At 37.9% G+C, this 22,086-nt stretch overlaps 1 protein-coding gene and 1 long non-coding RNA gene across 2 annotated transcripts; both read left to right on the forward strand.

Moving 5' to 3' along the window:
* Nucleotides 1–47: 47 nt before the first annotated feature.
* On the forward strand, nucleotides 48–21,362 carry LOC103505795 (histone-lysine N-methyltransferase SETDB1-like). Its single transcript, XM_026823980.1, is given in 22 exon segments — nucleotides 48–193; nucleotides 1,160–1,450; nucleotides 1,563–1,689; nucleotides 1,833–2,074; nucleotides 2,312–2,372; nucleotides 3,312–3,466; nucleotides 3,947–4,138; nucleotides 4,637–4,830; nucleotides 5,361–5,514; nucleotides 5,655–5,781; nucleotides 6,178–6,401; nucleotides 6,801–6,822; nucleotides 7,214–7,326; nucleotides 8,267–8,421; nucleotides 14,919–15,038; nucleotides 15,155–15,233; nucleotides 15,649–15,891; nucleotides 16,297–16,437; nucleotides 17,196–17,444; nucleotides 17,905–18,094; nucleotides 18,701–19,131; nucleotides 20,359–21,362. Coding segments are annotated over 21 exon segments (3,645 nt in total). The 5' UTR covers nucleotides 48–193; nucleotides 1,160–1,231; the 3' UTR covers nucleotides 20,566–21,362.
* Nucleotides 5,475–5,785, forward strand: LOC113466101. Its single transcript, XR_003390617.1, has 2 exons — nucleotides 5,475–5,514; nucleotides 5,655–5,785. It is a non-coding gene; the product is annotated as an uncharacterized LOC113466101 (long non-coding RNA).
* Nucleotides 21,363–22,086: the final 724 nt, after the last annotated feature.

Here is a 22,086-nt window from a genome sequence, read left to right on the forward strand (position 1 = left end):
CAGTCGTAAACTAAAATTTGTAAACAAAAATTAGTCGGCCATCTTTTTTTTTACCACAACAAACTTACCACTGCTAAACTTGTGTATTGTGTAAGCGTAAAACTCTCTCAAATCAGGATCCTTTTTTCATGGATATTTCTTTTAAAATCTCTTTTTCACCCTCAAAAACTGCAGAAACCAACTAGTGACGAAGGTAAGGAAGGCACAATATAAATCAAATCAAATAATGAATTCTTTGTGGTAAAGTAAAGAGCTTCTTCACAACTTTAGTGGGTATCACAGCATTGTCATCTACTCGTATCATCATTCTTTTTACACTGGTCACTGCTCAATTAAAGTAGGTACTCAATAACTCAATAGTCCTCACGAGGCTAGATGTACCTTGAACTTCAAGAACAGAGCTCAAAAAGGTACTTGTGCAGAAGTCACGTCCGTGGAATATTGCTACCAAAGGAACTGGCACAAACAAGCAGTGACCAGTGTTATTATAGGGTTAGGTTAAATGCTAGAAGGAGTTTTCACAATTAGAGCAGTGATTAGTGTTATTATGGGGTTAGGTCAAATACAAAAAGGAGCTTTTCTTTTCCACGGACGTAACTTCTGCATAATTACCCCAAAAGAACTTCAACCCCACCGGAAATTGAACCAGGAACCTCTAGCATGCAAGGCTAGTGTGATACCCGGTTAGTGTTAATATAGGGTTAGGTCAATTACAAAACGGAGCTTTTCTTTTCCACAGACGTGACTTCTGCATAATTACCCAGAAAAAAAAAGGTTACAATTAAACTGACAGGGTATTGAAAATTTTAGTGGAAATGTACATAGATTGTATTGCCCTTTCTTTCTTTTTAATTTAAGAGGTTTGATAGAGGGAACTGTAACATTGTTATGGTTCAACATGAAAGAGAGGACATGTTGAAGAAAAGCCAGCTGCTAGAATGTATTAGGGATAAAGTTTGACAAGGGTGGGAGTCAAACCTGTGACCTAGCTCTTACAAGGCAGGCACTGTGATACCCACTCCACCAGAGAAAGAAAAATATAGTAGTTACTTGAGTTCAATCATCACTTTTGTCAAATGTAGATATTCCTCTTTTTAAAAGTCTTCAGATACTATTCCTGATTAATTCATCTTGTTTTTGGATATTATATTTTTTTCAGAGTGGATTGTCTGCATTTAAGTAGTGAGAATTAATACTTATCGGCATTATCTTGACTAAAACAAATAACACAATGGAAATAGTTGAACTGACTGGGAAGCCTGCTGCCGATGACAAAATTGAAAATGCCCCAAAAGAAAAGAAAAGTGTCTGTCTAAATGTTTCTTGCAAATCTGGTGCCAAATTAATTCAGGCTGATTCTGATGTGTTCACTTACTATGACATCAAGAAAAGTAAAAAGAATGATCATGTTTGTGTTCAGTGTCATGAAGAAGTGGAGAAACATTTTTCTGTAAGTTACCTACTTGACTTTGCCTCTGCTAATTATTATGTATCTATCATGTTTCTTCATAATTACCTATCTATCACAGTATTAATTATTAAATGTCTCTTATTATTTTCAGGACTTGATGGACAAATTCAAAAACGGAGAAAGTTTCATGAAAGTAGATTATCCTGTGAGGAAAGAAATAGTTTGCATTGATTCAGATGAAGAAATCGATGTCTCTTCCTCAGACTCAGGGGATGAAGGTGAGATTTTATTTTTTTGTTTTCTTAATTAAAAGTTTTTAGTGACAGGGGTTTTTTTTCCTGTTTGAGCAATTTTCAAAGGAGCAAAGGATTACTAATGATTACTTACAGTGAATAGTAACAATGTCTGATTCAATTTTCAGGTGACCAATTTGATGAAGAAACAATGGATTTGATCAATAATGAATTGAACAATATGGTTGTATCAATGCTCCCAAAAAATCTCGTAAATAGTCAGGCTCAACAATTAATTGCTGACTTAACCAAGGATGCAGAAGCCTTTGAAAAAGAACTTCAAGAGCAACGATCCACTCTCAACAGCTACCAAGTGGATTTGGATCGAATAAACAGAGAGTTCTATAATGAGTTCAGGAGTGAATATAAAGTAAGTAATTTAATTTCCTACCTTCCAATTTTCAACCTAGCTCTTTACAACTTCCCCTTCTAGGTAGAACAACTTAAAATATTTCAAGAGATGATTCATTTTTTGTAGAGCCAGCAGAGTTAGGGTCAAAATGTGCCCTTATCTTATCAGTTGTGTATCAAGATCGGAAAAAAAAAAAAAAAAAAAAAATAGAGAATAGTATAATCTTATTATGCCCTATACAATTTTGTGTTTCAGCATTTACCCCCTCTTGATCTTAATGATGAAGAACTAATCAACAAACAAGCAGCAAAACCAGGTAAATATTTGATCAGCAATTCTTTAATCTCAAGAAAATCTTCATTCTGAAATGAATATTAATTTTCCTTTTGTAATCATTTCTTTTGTAACCTATCCCATAATATCATTAACTATACATATTGTGTCACACTCAAATAACTACTAAGTAACTGTCCTTCCAAAGCTTAGTACAATCTGATACCAAAATCAGAGGGAACAAGCTGGGCCCGTCCCTCCGGGAATTTTTTTGTCTGTAGTTTATTCGATCGTGATTAGAGAAAATCAGTACCTATGTACCTAGCGAATTTGTTTAATATTCAGTTTACTTATTATTATTCTTGATTTGATTTTTTTGATTTTACTTTCATTACATGATTTAAAATCAAGTCTAGAGCCCCTTCTCCCTTTATTCCCAATATAATATTTAAGTCACCCATCCATTTATTGGCCTTCGTCGGCGTAGCTTAACATAGGTGATGCTAAAACCGGTCTTAAATTAAGACTGAAGTGTTATCTTAAACTTTCTCGCTTCGAGTTCATAGGTCGTCGCGAGAAATTTCAAGAGCTCATTTGTGTGAGAAAATGTGAAAAAAAAAAAAAAAAAAAAAAAATCCCCCGAAAAGCAGTTTTTTGGCTTTATGGTTTTCTGGGCAAAATTTGCACCACCTCTTTCGTGTTCCTGGTAAAAAGACCTTTAATTTGATTTATAGGTCGACCAGGTTTGGATAAGTCCTTCTATAGGAACAGACAGACAGACACACAGACGACACCGAAGCGAATACAATAGCACGTCCCTTATACCTTTTTTTATTACTATCGTAATAATAAAGGTAGGACGGGCTAAAAATGATACTGTGAGGAGTCAAATCTTATTCTTGTGGGTACTAGGCCTTGCCTTATTGTCCAAGGAGGTTGAGTTGTCATTTCCATTCAAAGCATGAACTTGTGATTATTTCAGCGTCACCCACAGTGAATACACCTGAGTCACCAAATGACCATCATGAAGAATATCGTGATCAACAAATGAAACAACACCAGAGCCTGTTACAACGTCGTCTGTTGAGTATCAACAATACTACTTTGACACCCACCACTAGAAGCATTGCTGATGATGTAAGTCGTTGTTGTTTTTAAGAGGTTTGATAGAGGGAACTGTAACTGCTGAGGTCTTATCGTCCCGAAATTGAAGAGAGAACGAGGGCAGGAAAACCAGCCTTTCCACTTACGAATATTATCGATTCAGATTAAAATCTGCCCTGGGCGAGAATCGAACCCGTCGCCTAGCGCTAACTAGGCTGGCAAGAATCTGACTCATTGACTATGTAGGCTACAGAATTGTGGGTTTAACTTCACCTTGTTGCCAACCTGCCTCGGTGACGTAGTGGTCAAGACGCTCGCCTGATAAATAGGAGGTCTTGGGTTCGATCTCAGCCGAGGAATGGAATTTTATCCTCACTTATATGAGAATTTTGACCATAACAATAAAGCTCTAAGGGTTAGGTAGTAGAGAACGCCCCTGGCGTTAACCTCGCCTAGTGGTTACCTTCCACTCAAGAGTCTATTATTATTAGGTATATTCTCGTTTTGTTTCAGATGATAGTGGAAGAGAGAAGATCCACCTCTTCTCGTCCTCTCAATCTACCCCGTCTAGCACCTCAGGGCGTTACTCCACACAAACCTCCTATCATTAGGGACAGTGTCCTGTGGACTATGAAGAAGAATAACATGTCTTCCTGGGGTAAATGTATCGTGGAGGAGATTATCAACACTTTTGATGAGAATGTTGTAAGTTATAGCTTGTTTCACGTTAGTCCATATTAAACGTGCTAGTTAAGGTTTAAGATTGCATGATTAGCTCAGTGATAATCCGCTTTCTTGCGATTTATATGGTCCCATTTTCAATGCCCACCGTAGGGATATTACAAATGTGAAGTTTTGTGTCTCTTATCGCTCATCTGACGAGGGAAATACTACGGGATGGGCATGCTATGCCACGGACCACATGAGTCTAATAGCAGTTGTTTCATTACTACGAAATAAAAATGGAGGTGAACCACTCTTTTTCTCTTTAAGAGATTTGATAGAGGTAACTGTAACTGTTGAGGAATTATCGTCCCGAAACCGAAGAGAGAAGGAAGAAAGGATAGGAGGAACCCAACCGTTCCGAGAATTTAAGAGGTTTGATAGAGGGAACTGTAATAACTAGGAGTTGTAGCAGTTGTTTCATTGGTGGTGTTGTCTAGGTAATTCTTTTTTTTATGATTCTATCATTTTCTTTTACAGAAATCCGTCAAGCGTTACAAGGTGAAAATACTACCGGAGAAAAAGGTCAAAGTAGTTGCTGGCAATGCTTTGGCGTACACAGCACCAAACGAGTATCTGTACAGAGTGGGAATGAGGGTTATTGCCAAGTTTGCATCCACGGATTACTACTCGGGCACGGTGGCTGAAATACCCAAGGAAACCAACAAGTGGCGGTAAGCAAGCCTGAGTTTGAGACCCAGCGCGGTCGAAAACTTTGCAGTATTCAAATAATTGATAAAATGGGATTGTGCTATTGAAACTTCTCCTCCTGTAACCAGTGGGAATTTAGGAATTGTATAAAGGTTTGTGAATTTAGGAATAGTCTGAAGAATAAATACCTACGGTGGCACAGAAAGGAAACAAAGTTGAAGCCTGAGACATTCTCTGCCTCTTAACTCTGAATTTAACCACTTAAATAATGGAGCTACATGTTAGAATTTGTCTATTTGAAGAACACTAAGTATTAGGTGGTAGATAATGCCTAAGGCATTGACCTCGCTTAATATTTAGCTTCCTTTCCGTCTATTCTATTACTCTAAAACTATCTACCTCTTCCTTTCAGGTACCTTATCTTCTTCGATGATGGCTACACTTCTTATTCTTGTCACGAGGATATTCTAATGATCTGTGAACCCTCTGCTTAATATTTACCTTCCTTTCCGCCTATTCTATTACTCTAAAACTATCTATCTCTTCCTTTCAGGTACCTTATCTTCTTCGATGATGGCTACACTTCTTATTCTTGTCACGAGGATATTCTAATGATCTGTGAACCCTCGGAGAAGACTCAGGATGATGTTCCTCTCGTGTTGAGAGACTGTGTTCAGTGTCATGAAGAAGTGGAGAAACATTTTTCTGTAAGTTACCTAGGTACTTGACTTTGCCTCTGCTAATTTGTAGGGTATTGATCTTACAAATTATTATGTATCTATCATGTTTCTTCATAATTACCTATCTATCGCAGTATTAATTATTAAATGTCTCTTATTATTTTCAGGACTTGATGGACAAATTCAAAAACGGAGAAAGTTTCATGAAAGTAGATTATCCTGTGAGGAAAGAAATAGTTTGCATTGATTCAGATGAAGAAATCGATGTCTCTTCCTCAGACTCAGGGGATGAAGGTGAGATTTTATTTTTTTGTTTTCTTAATTCTCTTCGATTTCGGAATGATGAGAACTCCGTTATATTGTTACAGTTCTCTCTATCAAAACTCTGAAAGAGAAACAGGGTGGTTCACCTCTGTTTTTATAGCAATGAAACAACTGATACATTAGACGCTTGTGGTCTGTGTCGTAGCATTCCCATCCCGTAGCATGTCCCTCATCAGATGGGCGATAAGACACACAATACTTTCCATTTGGGTGCTAGGTCAACACTAGACCATCAGAAAGTAATCCCTTTGAAATATTTTCAAGCGAAAGGCGATTGCAAATTTTTCTGATGGTGGGATTCGAATATGGGACCTTCTGCATGGCAAGGAAGCACGTTACCAATTTTATAATATAATTTCTCCACAGACAAATGGGTAAACGCCAAGGTTCTAGAAGTGGACTGTTCTCTAGCTCGCATGCAGTTTGGATCACCGCATGAGTGTGACTGGGTATTCCGTGGCTCAGATAGACTTCGGCCTCTCTATGAGAGTAAGGTAAACGCGGCCCGACGGAATATGATGGAGAATTCGCGGCGCTCTAAAACCGCGAGTGCCGCCAGTGAAGGAGGAACTGGTAATGCGAATTATATGGTGAGTGAATACTTCTTTAATAAAGCTGTTTTATTATTTATTACATTGAAATGGGGGTCTTTTCTGGCGAAATTCCTGTGTGCGGAGCCCAGTATGTAGGACTATTGCACGCCTATTAAGCTGTTCGTCAGCTTATAGAGTTATTTTGGAGAGTTGTGTGCCTGCTTCGTAAGCGCTAGGTCGCGGGTTCAATTCCCACTGGGGGCAGACTTTATCCTACACAAAAAAGGTTCATTTTCAAAACGACTGGCTTTCCCCTGTCCTATTCTTATCCTTAGTATGATGTTCTAAAAACATTTTCATTGTGTGTCAGAGTTCTTTATGATTAACAGTCATACGTTTGTAAATGAGGGCAAGATAAATGAATTGCTAACGATAAATTCTCTTCTGTCTTTGCAGGTCCATCTGTCAAGGCCCAAAGGTAAGTTATCTTCTCAATTTTTATCAAGTATCACATTTCTTATCTTTGTCACATGTACTTTTTTTTACTCTCTGTTTTCTATATCTCTCTTATTCAAATCTCTGTAAGTGTTTATGTACAGAAAACTCACTTAGTTTATTCAGACTAAGAAAACATATTGATAATTCTGTTCATCTATTTATCATGTTATCTTGATTTCAGTTCAAACAGCTCGTAAGAGTTTGTCAGGCAAGAATCGACCCCAGGTTTATTTCGAGACTACTGCAGACAAGAAAGTTGTGTGGACACCAGTCAGAGTGCTTTATGTACAGAAAACTCACTTAGTTAATTCAGACTAAGAAAACATATTGATAATTCTGTTCATCTATTTATCATGTTATCTTGATTTCAGTTCAAACAGCCCGTAAGAGTTTGTCAGGCAAGAATCGACCCCAGGTTTATTTCGAGACTACTGCAGACAAGAAAGTTGTGTGGACACCAGTCAGAGTGCCTGGTAAATACATGGTGAGTGTTGTAGTTAAAATCGAGTTTGTGTACCACAAATATTTTAAATACCTACTCGGAACTATTGTAACGACGAAAGAATTCTGGCAAAGAATCTTTTCCCCTGAACAGGGCCCGAACCGCACATTTCCTGAACTTCGGCCCAGGGGCATTTTCGATCTACATCCTAAACAGTACCTCTCTGCAAAGTTTGAAGAAAGTTCCTGTCAGAGTGCCTGGTAAATACATGGTGAGTGTTGTAGTTAAAATCGAGTTTGTGTACCACAAATATTTTAAATACCTACCTACTCGGAACTAATGTAACGACGAAAGAATTCTGGCAAAGAATTCTTTTCCCCTGAACAGGGCCCCAACCGCACATTTCCTGAACTTCGGCCCAGGGGCATTTTCGATCTACATCCTAAACAGTACCTCTCTGCAAAGTTTGAAGAAAGTTCCTAGAAACGTGAATTCTTTCGAAATTTATTCAAAATATTGCCCGGATTAGCCCGGCATATTGCCCGGCAAACCGTACATTATCGACCCTTTGCGCTAGAACCTAGAACACTTCTAATATAAAATATCCTAAATAATAGTACTTTCTGCAGGCTCTGCAAAGTTTGGACCAAGTTTAACTTAACCCTTTGAGAGCTATCGGAGATTATTCTGAGTGAGTTATACTGTTCATCGAACCATGAGTAAAATTAGAATGTATTTTGCTTCCTCAGTACAAGAAAGTTGATTTATTCAAAATATTGCCCGGATTAGAGGGCAAACCGTACATTATCGACCCTATGCGCTAGAACCTAGAACACTTCTAATATAAAATATCCTAAATAATAGTACCTTTTTGCAGGCTCTGCAAAGTACTTAACCTTTGAGAGTTATCGGAGATTATTCTGAGTGAGTTATACTGTTCATCGAACCATGAGTAAAATTAGAATGTATTTTGCTTCCTCAGTACAAGAAAGTTGAAGGCGTGGATATTGTGCAGTGCAAGAAGTTTGTGCCTCATACTTGTAACAAGACCTGTGTCAATTGGATCCGATGGAACTTTGATACTCTCATTAAGAAAGTCAACCTGCTAGCCATTCCCCTGTACACTGGATTTAGAAGGTAAGTTAATATATCAAGAACAGGGAGTACCTATGTTATTCCAAAAAGAACTCTGCACTTTACATTTTGCAAAAGAAGTAATATAACAGATCGGAAATATTGCATGAAGTGAGAACTTGCTTTGAGCAATAATTTGATAATGACGGACGAACGTCCAAAATATAAATAAACCCTTTCTTGAAATCGGACTTGGTTTTGTGCCTACTACTTTCAAGGACTTTCTTTTTCAAATCTATATAAATAAAATTGTAGATTTGTCTGTACATTGCTTAGAATCGTGAAATTTTTAGTTATTCTTACTCCTTATGCATCCACGATTCCAAAAATCACATTAGAAAAATTTCTGTCTGTCTGTCTGTCTGTCTGTCTGTATGTGTGTATGTCTGTCTGTTACGCTAAAAAGACCTTTGGTTGTCCTCTTTTCACGAGAAAACGGCTCGACCGATTTTGAAGAAATTTTTTGTGGTTGTTAAGAAAAGTACTCCGGGTGACATAGACTACTTGAAATTTTCACATTCCATCCTGATTCAAAATGGCGGCGGTTCAAAAACGTGAAGAAAATAGCCTAATACACCCGTTTTTGTCCTCTTTTCACGAGAAAACGGCTCAACCGATTTTGATGAAATTTTTTGTGGTTGTTAAGAAAAGAACTCCGGGTGACATAGGCTACTTGAAATTTTCAAATTCCATCCTGATTCAAAATGGCGGCGGTTCAAAAACGCGCAGAAAATGGCCTAATAGCCCCGTTTTTGTCCTCTTTTCACGAGAAAACGGCTCAACCGATTTTGATGAAATTTTTTGTGGTTGTTAAGAAAAGTACTCCGGGTGACATAGGCTACTTGAAATTTTCACATTCCATCCTGATTCAAAATGGCGGCGGGTCAAAAAGTGAAGAAAATGGCCTAATAGACCCGTTCTTGTCCTCTTTTCACGAGAAAACGGCTCGACCGATTTCGATGAAATTTTTTGTGGTTGTTAAGAAAAGTACTCCGGGTGACATAGGCTACTTGAAATTTTCACATTCAAACCCCCACCGATAAAAATTTTTTTTTTTTTTTTTTTTTTTAGACTTCTTCATAGGTATAAAAATTCAACACTGACCAAATCTATTAACTAAAATTACAATTATGAAACATCCTGTATGCTATTGCTTACTTAAATTGTATTTGCTTAATAAAACCAAACCATGTTGAACTTATTTGGAACTAAAACCAACATTGATTCCCTTTTCTTATTATTACACAGTATCTTCAAAAATAGGTACATCTTAAAATGAGCACTTAATGTAACTAGGTACAAACAACTTGTTATTATTTTTTTTTCTTTATATATAAAAAAAAAACCTCACAAAAAAATCAACAAAAATAACTTCTATGAAGTACCTATTATTCATTAGACAAGAAACAAAAAATTACACTTGAATAGGTGCATACAATAAATGAATTAGTAATAAAAGGGTACACAAATGAACAATATTTATTCAAGTCCTAGCCAGCGTACAATTTCTTTTGTCTTGGGACCAGGCAAACTTTTTGTCAAAATGTCTGCAATATTTTCAGATGATGGTACATATTTGTACAATACAAAACCCTCCTTTACTTGTTCTTTACAAATATGATATAATAAATCTAAATGTTTAGTTCTCTCTGTAAGTAAATCATGTTTACTAAGAGTAATTGCCCCCATGTTATCAGCCCATATGACAGTAGGTTTAGGAATAAACTTATCTTGATACATTTCAGAAAACAAATTTCTTAACCACTTGAGTTCTAATGCTGCTTCTGCCATAGACATGTACTCAGCAGCTACAGTTGATCTAGCAATACAACTCTGTTTCTTACTTTGCCAAATAATCGCAGCCCCAGCAAGAGAAAATAAAACACCACTCACTGATTTGCGCTCTTCAGCACAACCTGAACCTCCCCAGTCTGCATCACAATATACCTCTACTGGTTTACCAGTCTTTTGGTATACAAGTTTCAAATCAGAAGTACCTTTCAAATATCTAAGGAGATGTTTTACATTTCTCCAGTCTGCTTCAGTGGGATTCTGATTTTTCTGACTTAGTTTGTGCACTGCATAAGCTAGGTCAGGTCTAGTATTGTTTGCCACATACAAAACACTACCTACTGCACTTCTGTACATTGTACTGTCTACTTTTACATCATTGTTAGTCATTTCCAAAGTTTTTCCCATAGGCAAAGGAGAAGTACATGCCTTACAATCTTGCATACAAAATTCAGTCAAGGTCTTATTAATATAATTACTTTGAGATAGTGTAACCTTACCATCAGTTTGTTCTACCTGAAAGGACAGCAAATTTTTAGCTACTCCTAAATCTCTTATATTTAGGTGCTGACCTAATTCACATTTGAATTGTGTGACAATTTCTCTAACTCCTACTACAAGAATATCATCTACATACAATCCAATAATAATATCAGGTTTTACAAATACACAGGGATCACTAATACATTGTTTAAAACCTAACTTTTGTAATACATCAGTAGCACAAGAATTCCAGTCTTTACTGGCATTAGGTAAACCATAGATACTCTTTTTTAGTTTACAAACATAACCATCTCTATTCTTCCCCTTTTCCTCATATAACTCTGGTTGTTCCATGTAGGTTTCTGTACTAATGGGACTATTAAGATAAGCACAAGTCACATCTATGTGATCAATAACCCAACCATTTTCTACACTAATAGCAATGAGAATTCTAACTGTTCTCCTTCTCATTACAGGGCTAAATGTACTTTCCCAATCAAAACCCATTGATTTTTTAAAACCTTGAGCTACAAGTCTAGCTTTACATCTTTCAATGTTCCCATATTCATCATATTTTATTTTATAAACCCATTTGGAACCTACTACATGTTGATCTTTTGGTCTTTCTACTACATCCCATACATCATTATCTGTCATATTACCAATTTCAATGTCCATTGCCTTCCTCCACTCATCTGAATTGGCAGCTTCATGAGGACTTTGTGGTTCTACAGTATTGGCTTGAGTTAAGGCACAACAACCACATACTTTGCTTTTCTTCTCCCTCTCTGATCGTCGCAAATGAACATCTGGTACTGGAATATTTTGGACTTCATTTATTTCACTGACCTCTGGTACTCCTTGATTAATTTCCACTGGTTGAACATCTAACTCATCAGGAATCACCTCATTGTCTTCACATAACACATGTTGCACAATGCTGTCTGGTATACAGTCTCCTTGATTGATTGATAAATCTTCACTCAAGTTTTTCTGTTTAAATGGGAAAACAGATTCATCAAATACCACATCTCTTCTAATGATGACACACTGACGTTCTTCACTCCACAGCCGGTAACCATCCTTTGTACTTTCTCTTCACTCAAGTTTTTCTGTTTAAATGGAAAAACAGATTCATCAAATACCACATCTCTTCTAATGATGACACACTGACGTTCTTCACTCCACAGCCGGTAACCATCCTTTGTACTTTCTTCATAGCCAATCATCACACATTTTTCTGCTTTAGAATCAAGCTTACCACCACTCATCTTCTTAGCATAAGCTCTACAACCATACACCTTGATTCTGTTTACATCTTCCTTTGTCAGACTTTTGTTTGTCCACAACTCATATGGAATTTGATTATCAATAGCAGACGATGGGCACCAATTTCTGATATAGGCTGCTGTCATGACAGCCTCTGCCCAAAAAATCTTTGGTACACCTGATTGTACCATCATACATCTCACCATTTCCATCAGTGTTCTATTACTTCTTTCGGCTATGCCATTTTGTTGTGGGCAGCCAGGAACTGTCTTCCGATGAATGATACCGTGAGAATCCAAATGTAATTTGAAATCAGATCTTGGATTTCTGATATAGGCTGCTGTCATGACAGCCTCTGCCCAAAAAATCTTTGGTACACCTGATTGTACCATCATACACCTCACCATTTCCATCAGTGTTCTATTACTTCTTTCAGCTATGCCATTTTGTTGTGGGCAGCCAGGAACTGTCTTCCGATGAATGATACCGTGAGAATCCAAATGTAATTTGAAATCAGATCTTGTGTATTCTGTACCATTATCTGATTGCAATGCCATAATTTTCAGATCATGTTGGTTTTCAACCAATTTCTGAAATTTTACAAATTCTTCAAAAGCTTCACTTTTTGACTTCAAACATCTTACTGTGATATATCTAGAATAATCATCTATCAGGGTCATAATGTATTGTGAACCTCCAATAGAAGCTGGGGTGAACTTGCCCATTAAATCACTGTGAATAATTTTCAGAGGTGCACTAGCATTCTCAGAACTACTTTTTGGAAAGCTGAATTTGCTAAACTTCCCCTGAACACAAACTTCACAAACATCAATTTTTTCTTCAGATTTCAACTGCAAAACTGGTAATTTCACAAGAGCTTCTTGGTGTACATGACCAAATCTTTCATGCCATGTTTTCAAATCAGATATTGCTTTGCAAGCTACTCCATTTGTTGGTGTGAAATTAGATTTCTTCATAGTATGACATTCAGTTTCTAGGGTATTTACTACATACACCCTGTCTTTCTTCTTGGCTTTGAATATCAATTCATCATGATCCAACACCACTCCCTTGTTATCTGTAAATACAACATCTAATCCTTTGTCGGTCAACTTTGACACTGAAATAAGACCGCACTCTAGTTCTGGTACATATAATGCTTCATGTAAAGTAACAGACAAACCTCCATCTTCCACTGGAGTCTTAATTAGAACTGATCCTCTGCCAGATATCTCAGCTAGATCTCCATTGCCCATTCTAATAACTCCTGATACACTAGAGTCTAGAAAAGTAAAATCACTGATACTTGGGGTCATATGGTCAGTACAACATGAATCGAGAAACCACTCCTTCCTTTTTAACACTCCCTTCTTTCCAACTGAACAATAAGCCTTAGCTTTCTCAACTGTATCAGTTTCTACGATGCTGCTTGACACAGACTTGGCAGTTCTACTACTGGAATTATATTTCACATTTTTAACACCAGAATTGGACTCCTTTAGTTCTGGGCACTCCTTTGCAATATGACCAAATTTTCCACAGGTATAACATTTGTAGAATCTACTTGAATTTGGTTTATTACTTACATGAACTTGAACTTTCTTAGTGTTACCATCATATCTATGAGCTGCATCATATCTACGAGCTGCAAGAGCCTTGCTCTCTTCTTCACTTATATTCAATTGTCTTTGTTGCCGTTTTTCCTCCACCAACAGCTTTGATATCACACTGTCCAAAACTAGATTATCTTTGTACTCCATTGTCCGAATGAATATTTCAAACGACTCCTTTGGTAAACCTCTCAGAAGGTATAGGCACAAGGTATGCTCTCCAAGTACAATGCCACACTTTCCTATTTTCCTGTTGAGGTCCAAGACTTTGGATATATAATCAGTCATAGAAACATTGCTTGCCTTCTTCAAAGTGGAAAGATCTTCTAAGAATTCTATCTGTTGCAATAGACTAAACTCTTGATTCAAATTCTGTAGGGTTTTCCAAGCTTTCTCAGCAGTTTTACACTCTCCTATGTAATCAATAAACTTGTCACTTACAGTTAGTAGGATCAGGGATAGTGCTTTTGAATTCTTCTTCTTCTCTGCAGAATTAAACTCTCCAAAAGCTTCTTCTCCTCCAAACCCTGGATCCACTGCCTCCAAACATTCCTTCTGATCTAGAAGTGCCTTGGCTTTGATATGCCACGCAAAATAGTTGTCATCTGTCAGTTTCAGACTCTTCTCTAGATTGTCAAATGAAGCCATAGTACACTCCTTTGTACTATACGACAGAGGTTCATTCAAAATCGTCAAGCTGGCCTACTCCTTAGAAACACAGATGAACTACACAACTACACATTATAAACACAAGGAAATGAATCTGGGCTCCATAACCTGTTGTTTTAAACGTTCTACTTAGCAGAGTAAAATTAAAAGGCACAACTTCTAGACTTCTTCAGAATCAGAAACGGAATGAAAAAAAAACTTTATTTTATTTTCTCCATACATATGTAAACACAACGAGTACAAAGAAATATAATAGGTGGGAATTTTATCAGTAAACATAAGGCGGGAATTCAAAAATTTCTTCCTTCCAACACTATTGTAATAATAAAGGAAGGACGGACTAAAGAACTCTGCACTTTACATTTTGCAAAAGAAGTAATATAACAGATAGGAAATATTGCATGAAGTGAGAACTTGCTTTGAGCAATAATTTGATTATGACGGACGAACGTCCAAAATATAAATAAACCCTTTCTTGAAATCGGACTTGGTTTTGTGTTTTGTGCTTACTACTTTCAAGGACTTTCTTTTTCAAATACTAAATATATTCAAAGGCCGATGTTTTTAGGGTTTGATTATTTTTTTTTCTCTTTTCCCCTTTTCATTAGTTAATTTTACTTCAGAACCGTTAGCATAGCACTAATTCCTTTTCTTTCTTCAAACCCCTCCTATTTCCAGGAAGCTGATGACGTTTCAGAACAACAAGAAGTGCATCATGTATACAGCTCCATGTGGACGTACCTTACGTACCAGTGATCAGCTGGTTCTATATCTATTCATTACTAAAGCCAAGTGGACCATAGATATGTTTGAGTACGATCACTTCGTATCATGTATACAGCTCCATGTGGACGAACCTTACGTACCAGTGATCAGCTGGTTCTATATCTATTCATTACTAAAGCCAAGTGGACCATAGATATGTTTGAGTACGATCACTTCGTGGATTGTCTGCGAGAATTTGTCATTGAGAATGCTAATATTACCATCAAGGTGGGTGAAGAATAGTCCCTACAGTAATTAAAGCTTTTCTAAGCCAGCGGCAGAATAGTACTCATAAGTACTGCTTTTCTAATTTCTAAGGCTAAAGTGGAGCGGATTAACTCACAGGCTGGGTGTGGTGTTAAACCTTAGCAGTTACAGTTCCCTCTGTCAAACCTCTTTGAAAAAAAAGTGGAGCGGAGAGCAAAGAGCATAGAACTTTTTCCTCTCAGGTCTGTGTGGTTTGAATTCGTCGCTTCTCTCTATCTGCTCGATGCTCCTCTGTGCCATAATATGCTCTCTGCACCATTCTGTCCAGGCCAAGCCAGCGGTGAAAGATATACCGTTGTTTAGACTGCATGAGTAAAGGGACTTTTCAGTCTCATTCTGGCAGGATAAACAAGGATATAATTTTATTCTATTCCAGGACATGTCAAACGGTCGTGAGAACGTACCAATCTCCTGTGTAAACTACATTGATACAGACGTCCCCAAAACAGTAGACTACATGACAGAACGTAAGCCCAAGGAAGGAGTGACTATCAATACGAACAAGGAATTCTTGGTATGCTGTGACTGTACGGATGACTGTAGAGATCGGAATAACTGTGCGTGTTGGCAGCTCACTATCAAGGGCAGTCGAGACTTGTGGAACGTTTCTGAACCCAAGGTGAGTTCGCTGACTCTCCTCCTGTAACCAGTGGGAATTTAGGAATAGTATAAAGGTTTGTGAATTTAGGAATAGTCTGAAGAACAAATACCTACGGTGGCACAGAAAGGAAACAATGTTGAAGCCTGAGACATTCTCTGCCTCTTAACTCTGAATTTAACTACTTAAATAATGGAGCTACATGTTAGAATTTGTCTATTTGAAGAACACTAAGTATTAGGTGGTAGATAATGCCTAAGGCAATGACCTCGCTTAATATTTACCTTCCTTTCCGCCTATTCTATTACTCTAAAACTATCTACCTCTTTCTTTTCAGGTACCTTATCTTCTTCGATGATGGCTACACTTCTTATTCTTGTCACGAGGATATTCTAATGATCTGTGAACCCTCGGAGAAGACCCAAGGAAGGAGTGACTATCAATACGAACAAGGAATTCCTGGTATGCTGTGACTGTACGGATGACTGTAGGGATCGGAATAACTGTGCGTGTTGGCAGCTCACTATCAAGGGCAGTCGAGACTTGTGGAACGTTTCTGAACCCAAGGTGAGTTCGCTGACCGGAAAAGATAGTTATGTAGTTACCCTAACAACATTGATAGTTGACAAATAGTAGTGGCCCATTATTGGGAAATAGTTACATTGTCGGGGAACTGTTGGCCAACGGTAATATATGACGTGAGGCCAACAGTTACCCAACCTAAAATGTTGTTGGAGTAGCCAACCTCAGTGGTGTAAGGGATTTCAAATCTGGGGGATGGTGGTTCGAGTTCATTACGATAAGGTAGAGACAGATATCTGTGAAGAGCATTTAAGTATACTGAACACAAAAATGAATGCTTTTGGAATGAAACATTATATTTTCTTTCCTAGCATGCTGAACACAAATGAAATTCCTTTCTTCTGGAACCTATTAAATTCTTTTCATTCTAGGATTTCGTGGGCTATCAGAACCGGCGACTTCCAGAGCACGTAGTGTCGGGTATATTCGAGTGCAATGACCTGTGCAAGTGTAAGCATGGGGAACTGTTGGCCAACGGTAATATATAACGTGAGGCCAACAGTTACCCAACCTAAAATGTTGTTGCAATAGCCAACCTCAGTGCTGTAGTGGATTTCAAATCTGGGGGATGGTGGTTCGAGTTCATTACGATAAGGTAGAGACAGATATTTGTGAAGAGCATTTAAGTATACTGAACACAAATGGAATGCTTTTGGAATGAAACATTATATTTTCTTTCCTAGCATGCTGAACACAAATTAAATTCCTTTCTTCTGGAACCTATTAAATTCTTTTCATTCCAGGATTTCGTGGGCTATCAGAACCGGCGACTTCCAGAGCACGTAGTGTCGGGTATATTCGAGTGCAACGACCTGTGCAAGTGTAAGCATACCTGCCACAACCGAGTCGTACAGTTCCCTATGCTGCAGAAGTTGCAACTGTTCAAGACTGAAATGAAAGGCTGGGGACTGCGCTGTCTCAATGATATACCACAGGGGACGTTCATTTGTATTTACGCTGGACACTTGCTTACCGATAGTGATGCTAATGAGGTATGGAATAGTGTTGATGGTTGGTATTATTTAGCTTGCCTTGTAAGCGCAAGGACGCAGGTTCGATTCCCGCCCGGGGCGAACTTTGTCCTAATTAAATAAGGCACATTTTATTCAAATAAAGTTGTAATCTTACTGTTTTTCAAGTACATCCGCCCCCCAATGTTCTGGAAAATTCACGAAAATTTTCTAGAAAAGTCATGAATAAACCCTGATATACATATCTATCTCATTTTCCCCTGTCTCTCTTATATCTAACTTCTATAATATCTCAAGTCCAACATATTCTTGATCTCTTCTTTCTACATGATCGTCTTCTTTCTACATGACCGATGTTAAAATATCTAAGTAAGCATCTATTGTTAATGTAACAATTCTGTTTGAGCAGTATGGTATGTCATCTGGCAACCCAGACTTTGGGCAGCTCATCAATAAATTGTTATTGATTGTTTCTTTCCAGGAAGGTAAAAATTACGGGGACGAATACCTAGCCGAGTTGGACTTTATTGAGACTGTAGAGCGATACAAGGAGGCATATGAGAGTGATGTACCAGAAGAAGATATGGTGGAAGACGATGAGGCTGAGAACGAGAACAGCGACGAGGAAAGTCCCAATTCTAATTCCAACGAAGACAATTCCCAAGACAAAGGTAAGAATAATAGTGCTTATTTATACTGCTCGCATATGACTGAAAGGTCCCTTTACTCCAGCAGTAGGCTACTATTATTATTGTGGTCAAATTCTCAAATTATATTGAGGATAAAATTCCATACCTCGGCTGGGTAACGAAGACAATTCCCAAGACAAAGGTAATAATAATAGTGCTTATTTATACTGCTCGCATATGACTGAAAAGTCCCTTTACTCCAGCTGTAGGCTACTACTATTATTGTGGTCAAATTCTCAAATTATATTGAGAATAAAATTCCATACCTCGGCTGGGATTGAACTCACGCCCTTCTCTTTACCAGTGAGATAAAGGAAAGGGATTTTTAATTGTGTTAAGCATACTTAAAAGCTTGTTACAAATATCGTTCCCCAAAGATCTCTTTACCAGTGAGATAAAGGAAAGGGATTTTTAATTGTGTTAAGCATACTTAAAAGCTTGTTACAAATATCGTTCCCCAAAGATCCAAAGTACAACGCGTTAACCACTGCACCACTGAGGTTGGCATCCTTAGCAATTGTATAACATTATGACCCTCAAAATAAATAAGTGAACTAGTAAAATAATAAGCAATTTGAACCTTTCCAGATCTACAAGCGATTCTCAACTCAGACGATGAGACAGAGAACAGCAGTAACGCGGACTCTGATCATATCCGTTCTCGACTGAGAAAGAGGAAACGAAAACAAAAAGCTGACAAGAAGGAGGGAAGAGTAAAATAATAAGCAATTTGAACCTTTCCAGATCTACAAGCGATTCTCAACTCAGACGATGAGACGGAGAACAGCAGTAACGCGGACTCTGATCATATCCGTTCTCGACTGAGAAAGAGGAAACGAAAACAAAAAGCTGACAAGAAGGAGGGAAAACGAAAGACGTCTAGTCTCCTAATGACTCTGCAAGCCAATCAGAAGAAGAAAACCAAACGACTGAGATCCTTACGAGAGTATTTCGGAGAGGACGAAAATGTGTACATTATGGACGCCAGAACGAGTGGAAATATAGGACGCTACTTGAATGTAAGTAGTTTGGGTCCATTACTTGTTTGTTAGTACCATAGGTTGCTACTTGAATGTAAGTAGTTCGTGTACATTACTTGTTTGTAAGTGAGATAGGATACTTGAATGTAAGTAAATCGGGTACATTGCTTGTTTGTAAGTGAGATAGGACGCTACTTGAATGTAAGTAGTTCGGGTAAATTACTTGTTTGTAAGTACCATAGGACGCTACTTGTATGTAAGTAGTTGGAACTGAACATGGCTTGTTTGTAAGTACCATAGAAAGTACATGACTTCGGGTACATTACTTGTTTGTAACTACCATAGGTTGCTACTTTAATGTATTTCGGGTACATTATTACTTAGAAACTACTTGAATTCAAACAAGCATTCGTGAGTTCGTTTAAGGCTTATCTCACATTAGAAGCGTAGACGTGCGACTTTTATTTGCGCGTAGTCGGCTTCAAAAACAACCTATAGAAATGATAGAGACGTTCTATAAACTATATCACTTTCATAGGTTTTGCAGCAACCTCAGTGGTGTAGTGGTTAGCACGGTGGACTCTGGATCTGGAGGTTGGTGGTTCGAGTCCAAGTCAAGTCATTGAATTTAGCGTAGTTTATCAAGCGAGGAAGGACATTTGTGACAAGCATTTAATGCTCAACACAATTAAAATTCCTTTAGGTTTGGTTTTGCAGGCGACTACGCGCAAATAAAAGTCACGCGTCTACAGTTCCAATGTGAGACAATCATAGAGCTTCAAAATCTCTATCTACTTAGAAAAACAAGTCAGTTCCCATGGCGTAGTGGTCACTGCGCTCGCCTTGCACGCGGGAGACCCGGGTTCGATTCCCGGCGAGGTAAAGAAATTTGTATCATCCAAATGATTGATTCCGTGACTGGCTGTTGCGGGGCCCACTCAGCCTCATGAGGAAAATGAGTAGCTATGACATATAAATGCGCATAGCTACCGGTGCTAGCATGGTAGGTAAACACTGGATTTTAGGATTGTTGAGATATTCGGAAAATCCTACAATGCTGCAGTGAGTACCAACGTTGTGACATAATAACACGAAGAAACTGCTAGCATGGTAGGTAAACATTGGATTTTAGGATTGTTGAGATATTCGGAAAATCCTACAATGCTGCAGTGAGTACCAACGTTGTGACATAATAACACGAAGAAACTGCATTTACATTTACTTAGAAAAACAATCCGATTTACTCTGGCCGTTGTCTGTTTCCAGCACTCCTGCACACCCAATGTGTTTGTACAAAACGTATTCGTGGACACGCATGACCCTCGCTTCCCTTGGGTCTCATTCTTTGCTCTCAAGTTTATAGAAGCGGGCTCAGAGCTCACCTGGGATTATGCGTATGATATTGGGAGTGTTCCCGACAAGGTTGTCTACTGTTATTGTGGTAGCAGTGAATGTCGCCAGCGATTGCTCTAAGCCAGTGGCTTAGGGTTACATTTCATTGAACAGGGGGTATTTTCTGACGAAATTCCTGTGAGAGGAGTCCAGTATGTAGGACTATTGCACCCCATTCTTGTCATTGCTTAGGGCAGAAGTCTTGAAAAGTGTGCCGCCGTGGCAAAAACTTTGAGAAGCACTGCTCTAAGCTACGCCCATCACGATATTAGCTGCTAATCTGAGCTACGTTAGAAGTGTTCCAGACTAGGTAGCTTATTGCTACTGTCACCAGCGATTGCTCTAAGCTACGCCTATTGCTCTGAAAATGTATTGAAGATGTTTGGCCCTCTAGTCAGCTTGGACTCAAATTCAATAAACCTCTCTGAGGACAATCGAGTTGTTTGTAAAATAGCGACCAGTGGAAACAACAGCGAAGATAATTGACCTAATTGATCAGTATTTCGATAACTCATGCAATGATGCTTAATAATTCAAACAAAGAATAAATCATTCAGAAGATTTGAATATTGACTAATCATTTGTTAATGTTGTATTTTACAGATTCATTATTTTACACACATGTTTACACAATAAAACTAGTAGGTCATGAGTTCATGACTCATTGCAAAAATGATACACTATTCTCAAGTCATATCCCTTCTCCTGTGTTTACCTTTGTAATTTAAATATTAACCAAGAAACTGATTTTTTTTCTCTCTTTTGTTTCGGAGTTATTTACAACTGCAATGTACCAATAATAAAGGTTTTTATCTGTCATAAAATATGATCTCTTTTGTAAATATGTTTGTGTTCATAATTTTATTCTATTTTGTAAGGCAGATTTTTTCCATTTCTGTAAGGTAGAATGTAGAATCCACATTACATATTTATAACGAGATTACTCTAGAACGGTTAGTGGTTAGTCCAATGTTCAAGAAATCGGTAAAAATTTTCAACCCATATGGTAAATTTTCTCTCGTGTAGATTTTGGGTGCTATTGGGTCTTTGGCACAGTCCTGTTAAGGCATTGGGTATCACGTTTTCTGGTGAGGTATTTACAGTTCGTTATGATGTTGATACCAGTCGTCCTGTGGTACTCTATAAGTCTCATTATCACTCCTTACAATCGCATTAATGAAAGCCATTATCCGCGGTGTGAAATTCAAATCCATTGAAAGATTTCAAAGTTATGTTTACTTTTACTTGGAGATCGAGCACGCGTCTTGGTTTATGAGATGGAAAGAAAATCCTGTTCAGTTCTGAAGAAATCTCGTTTCTCCTGACTGTTTTCTACCCAGTTATCGACAGTTTTAGAAAGGGGGGAATAAGGAGCCCTCATTGGCCCAATCGTGAAACTTATTTTATGTTATGGACATGTATAAGGTTCCTCCAGTCCAGACCGGAGAAGACCAAGCTTCATCAAAACCGGACCGTTTCAGAGTTATAGCTAGGGTAACAAACTGAAAAACCTGACGGTAATGTCAGGAGGCGGATAGCTTATCGCCTAAGGTGAAATAAACGTTCGTAAATACCCTAGCAGTTATACAGTGACGTAAAACA

The sequence above is a fragment of the Diaphorina citri genome, unplaced genomic scaffold (assembly GCF_000475195.1).
Source record: "Diaphorina citri unplaced genomic scaffold, Diaci psyllid genome assembly version 1.1 scaffold1, whole genome shotgun sequence".
NCBI lineage: Eukaryota > Metazoa > Arthropoda > Insecta > Hemiptera > Psyllidae > Diaphorina > Diaphorina citri.